The 5,521-nt window shown below is 46.8% G+C and overlaps 1 protein-coding gene across 1 annotated transcript; it reads left to right on the top strand.

Annotated features, from left to right (window-relative positions):
• Window positions 1-2,108: 2,108 nt before the first annotated feature.
• On the top strand, window positions 2,109-3,856 carry LOC102841217 (UPF0488 protein C8orf33-like; the record flags this gene model as incomplete). The annotated part of the gene is made up of 5 exons (XM_006878097.1): window positions 2,109-2,239; window positions 2,328-2,645; window positions 2,772-2,856; window positions 2,982-3,128; window positions 3,720-3,856. Coding segments are annotated over 5 exons (818 nt in total), but the record flags the coding sequence as incomplete, so codon positions are not given.
• Window positions 3,857-5,521: the final 1,665 nt, after the last annotated feature.

Here is a 5,521-nt window from a genome sequence, read left to right as displayed (position 1 = left end):
TCTGGCTCAACCCACAGCGCCACACCAGGACTCCAATAAGTACCATAGGATTTACTTAAATCTTCGTCCAGGCCAGGGAAAGCCACTACTCATCTGTCAGATTGTCATGGTGACTTGTGAGTTGCTGTGATTCTGAAAGCTATGCCACCGGTATTTTAAATATCAGCAGGGTCACCCATGCTGGACAGGTTTCAGATGAACTTCCAGATGAAGACAGACTAGGAAGAAGGAGTGATGAACTACTTCTGAATGTTTAGTCACTGAAAACCTTATGAATAGCAGAGAAACACTGTCAGATATAGTACTGGAAAATGAGCCCCTCAGGTTGGAAGGCACTCAAAATGCATCTAGGGAGGAGCTGCCTCCTCAAAGTAGAGTCCATCATGATGACACGAATGGAGTAAAGCTTGTGGGGAGCAAAGCCCATGGTACCTTCATTTGCTGATGGGGCACAACTCAAAATGAAGAGAAACAGCTGTAACATCTATTGAAAATCAGAACATGGAATGTACGAAGTATGGATCTGGGAAAACTGGAAGTTGTCAAAAATGAAATGGAACAGATAAACATTGATATCTTAGGCATTAGTGAGCTCAAATGGACTGGTATTGGCCATTTTGAATCTTACAACCACATGGTTTACTAAGCCGGGAAAGGAAAATTGAAGAGGAATGGTGTTGCAGTCATTGTCAAAAAGAACATATCCAGATCAGTCATGAGGTACAACGCTGTCTGTGATAGGATAATATCCATGCACCTACAAGGAAGCCCAGTTAATGCCACTATTATTCAAATTTACACACCAACCACTAAAACCAGTGAGGATGAAATAGAAGAATTCTACCAACTTCTTCGATCTGAAACTGATCAAGCATGCAATCAGCATGTATTGCATTTGAATGCAAAGGTTGGGAGCAAAGGGGCTCAGTAATTGGAAAATATGGCCTTGGTGATAGAAATGAGGCTGGAAATCACATGATAGAATTCTGCAAAATCAATGATTTGTTCATTTCAAATACCTTTTTTAGACAGCATATGACATGATTATACACATGGACCTCACCAGATGGAATACACAGAAATCAAATTGACTACATCTGTGTAAAGAGACGATGGAAAAGCTCCATATCACCCGTCAAAACAAGGCCAGGGGCAGATTCTAGGCAGAGGTTTTTCTGGAATAAGTTTCATGCTGAGTCACAGGGGGTGTCACAGTTACCTCGATCTCTAGATCCCACCCACTGCTATAACTTCCAGTTGTTGTTGTTATGTGCTGTGGAGTCGGTTCCGACTCATAACGCCCCTGTACAGGGTTTCTGAGACTGTAAATCTTTACGGGAGCAGAAAGCCTTTTCTTTCTCCCGAGGAACAGCTGGTAGTTTCAAATTGCTGACAGTGAGATTCGCAATTCGTAAACACAACGCTAAATACACACCCAAGTGTGACTTTTCACAATGTACAAAAAATTCTTTGATCCTCCTTCAAAAGGTAGAGCAGCCTCATGAGCGATCCTGAGCCAGAACTATACATCATGCTGTTGCCAGATTCCTGAGCCTCACAAATTGTACAAGACTCGATTTGTTGTTTTTAATTGCTAACTTTTGGGGTAACTTGTTATAATATAAATAAAAATATCAATTCTCTGCTATGAGCAAATTTACTCTTGTGAGCTCCCAGATTAGACAGTTGTTCCCACTGCCCCCAGACGCCTACAGCTCCCGTTTCTTTCCAGGTCGCCCAGAGCTTACACTTTTCCCTAAGAGGCTCTTAGGAGGGACCCCGACCTCACCCTCTCCTCTCAGGGTCCTGGTGGCGATACTTGTCCCGGTTCTCAGATCTTTTGTTCGCCATCTGCCCTACCCCTCCTTGACTCTAAATCACAACTGTCCACTCTGTTCCCATGCTCCTGTGACTCAAACCTGCCTCATTGCCTCCTAGAAACACCTCACTTCCCATGCTGGCGTCCCTCAGACTTGTTTGGAGCTTTGTCCTTTTCTCCAGAACGGTGCCCGAAACACAGTAGACGTGTTCGAGAACTGCTACAAGAGCCTCACCCTCAGCTAGCTCTCTCCCCTGAACCCTCACGCCCCTGGTCCCGCGGCGCCTAGAGCCCAGAGAACCCCTCAGCATCCGGCGCTCTGCGGAACACTGCGTCCCAGACGCGTTTCCGGAGGAGGGAGTTCAGCGTCGGTCTCCCGCTCTCCCTGGGCTGCTGCGTCCGCGATTGGTGCGCATGGCGGTGAGCCGGGGAGAGAGGACGCACGGGTGTTGGAGCCTCGGGTTGTCGGTGGCCCTGGGTCATCCCTGTGCGGCTCCCCTTTCTCTAGGCTCCAGAACGTCCTGTTCGGGAGACTTCCGAGGGCCCAGGCACCGCCCGCGCGCCCCTCGGGCCCCGGCTCGTCGGCCCCGTATCCTGTGCCGGGAGTCCTGTCGCTGTAACGTCCAGCTCAGTCCGTGTCTGTTCAGGGCAGCCCACGTGCAGTGACACCGTATCCAGAACGCATCCCGTGGACTCTGAAGGCGATGCAGCCGCTGCGAAGCGAAAGAAGAAGAAAACCCGGGACAGGGCCTCTGTGGCGAAGGGAAGCGGGAAGCTCTCCGAGAAGCCTGTCCCTGAGGAACCTCCTGCGAGCGCTGAGGCTCAGGCAAGAGCGGCCCGCAACTGGGAGGGTTGGGTACCCGGGTGAGTGGGCAGCCGTACGGCGGGCAGGGAGGTGACACGGGATGGCCCCACGGTGCCTGTGCCAGCCACTACCCTCCATCCATCCCAGGCGGAGCAGCTGGCCCGGGAACTGGCTTGGTGCATAGACCAACTGGAGCTCGGCCTCAGGACTCAGAGAGCCAGTTCAAAGCAGAGTAAGCGCTTGCTTTAGGGTTGGGGGATGTGTGTGGGTAGCAGGTTTGTCACCTTCAGCTGCAGCTTTGGGGTGGAATTGGCGTTAGAGACGAGGTGGTCTCCGGTTCTCTATCTTTATTCACAGAGGAGAAAGCTACTGGGGCAATTCGGACCCTGCGCAGTGAAAGAGCTGCTCTGCCCCGGAAGCGACAGCTGATGCGCTCCTTGTTTGGGGACTACCGGGCTCAGATGGAAGCAGAGCAGCGGGAGGCCTTGCGGGCCCTCAGGGCTGGTGAGGGGCTGGGAATTGCTTGGTTCCTGGTGGTCTACTATGAGGGGGTGTCAAGGAAGAATCTCCGAATGACAGGGCTGGTCCCAAGAGTGACACTACTCAGGGAATCCTAGGAGAGCAGGAATAGAGAAGCTTTCAATCTCTCAAAACTAGGCCTGTTCCCCTATGCAGGGACAGAAGGTCTGGGGAGAGAGGAAGGATGCTGGTCCTGCTCCAAACCCCAAAGAGCAAACCCATTGTTACCAAGTGAATTCCAACTCATGTAACCCAGAATTGGGGACAGCTGCCTATCCGACTTCTATACTGGGTTTCTATGCCGATCATGAAGCCAGATGGTATAACTGTGTGTGTGCAACGCCTAGAGCCAGGTGACCTGGATTGAATTCCTGGAACTTCTGTTAGTGGCTTTAACCCCTTTGGCAAATTCATCTCTCTCTGCCTGGTTCTGTGATTCTAAAATGGGAAGTGATTCTGCTGACCTCATAATTTGAGGAAGTAGGTTAATTTATACAAAGGCCCAGGAATTGAATGGTTATTGTGTACTATTATTACCCAGTTCTTATACTCTCTTCTCTTCTCTTCTCCCCACAGCAGCCCAGTCAGCACAGGTGCAACCTGTAGGTGAGGCCACCAGAAAGAAGAGTCGAAGAGTCTGTAGGCCTCGCCCATTGCGGGAAGACAAGGCCACAGTGAATACCCCTGATGAGTTTAGATTCAATTTCTTTTAACCTCCCTTCTCCAGAGTAGTGTGGATTTGTCCTGAGTGCAGAACCTTCCCAGGAATGCTTTCCTGGACAGACAGGAACTGTTTTGTACCTGGTGGGTCAGTGAATGTGGTGCCACAGCTTTGGCAGACAGGAGTGAGTGTGTTGGGTTTCATTAGTAGGTTTTCTGGTGAAATGTCCATCCTACCGGAGACAGAGTCATACTTAGAAAACCTACAGTAAACCAAAGTGTCCAATCTTTGGAGTTGGATTAAGTAGTAGTTGATGATAAGGGTGAGTAGGGCAGCTATATAATTAACCCTTGTTGTGAGTGCTTTTGAAAGGGTGCCTTATTAGACATATCACATTGTCCTAATAAGTCTCTATTTTTAATAATAATAATAAAAGATAAGTAAGAGAGTGCCCTTATGTGTTGGTAAGACAAATTGAGGATCTGAAACGGGTCTAGGCTCACAGTAGGTACTGTTCCATGTGTCGGCTTCATTCCTGCACAGGCATCATCCTCTGTGTTCTGGAAATCAAATGTGGGAAAGTGTATATATATTTTTAAAATCTTACTCTTTAAAAAACAAATTGGGGGTGGAATAAGAGTAAGAGAACTGGTGTGGTGCTGTGGCTCAGCACTGGTCTGCAAACCACAAGGGTGGAGGTTCAAACTCACCATCTGCTCCTTGGAAACCCTATACAGGGTTGCTATGAGTTGGAATCGACTTTACGGCACTTAACAACAACAGCAACAACAAAGGAGCTCTGGTAGCAGAGTGGTTACGAATCAGGCTGCTAACCTCAAGGTCGATAGTTCGAAACTACCAGCCAGTCTGCAGGAGAAAGATGAGGCTTTCTGTTCCTGTAAAGATTTACAGCCTTGGAAACCCTGTACCGGGTCGCTATAAGTCAGAACCGACTCCATGGTACTTAACACCACCACCACCAAAAACAGGAGTAAGAAGTTAGTGGTAAGACTCTGGTTAGGCATAGGACTTTGTTTAGGGTTGGGGTTGGGGTTGGGGTTGGGCTAGGGCTAGTTAGAGGGTTACAGTTACTTTGATTTATTTTTTTATTGAAATTTTCATTTCGTTTTCATGTGGAAGTTCTGTAACTACATTATTCCCTTTTACTTTATGAGTTTGTTGTTGTTGCAAACTGGTTATCTCTGGTATCCTATTTTCTGTTTTGTAGGTTTGTTTTACTTTTTATCTGGATTGAGTTTTGTGTGATATTGTCATGTCTGTTAATCTCGGGTTGTTGTCTGCTATTGTTTGTACTCAGTCCAAATAATCCCCTGTAGTGCTTTTTGTAAGGTGAGTCTGTTTTTTACAAATTCTTGCAATTTTTATTTATCTGAAAATGCCCTAATTTCACCATCATATTTGACGTACAGTTTTACTGAGTATATGATTCTTGCTTGGCAATTTTTTCATTTAGATTTTATATATGTTATCCCTTGTGTCCTTGATTGCCTGGTTTCTCTGAGAAATCAGAGCTTAGTCTTATCAGTTCTTCTTTGTAGGTAACTTTTCATTTTTCCTGAGTTGCTTTCAGGATTCTTTTGTTGCCTTTGGAATTTTTTTTTTTTTTTTTTTTTAAGTTTTTATTGTGATTTGAGTGAAAGTTTACAGGCAAATCATCAGTTTTACATTGAACAAATCATATATACTTTCCTTCATT

The sequence above is a fragment of the Chrysochloris asiatica genome, unplaced genomic scaffold, assembly GCF_000296735.1.
Source record: "Chrysochloris asiatica unplaced genomic scaffold, ChrAsi1.0 scaffold03451, whole genome shotgun sequence".
Taxonomy (NCBI): Eukaryota; Metazoa; Chordata; class Mammalia; order Afrosoricida; family Chrysochloridae; genus Chrysochloris; species Chrysochloris asiatica.
The sequence above is the reverse complement of the archived record's forward strand: the minus strand, read 5'-3'. Positions and strand labels throughout refer to the sequence as shown.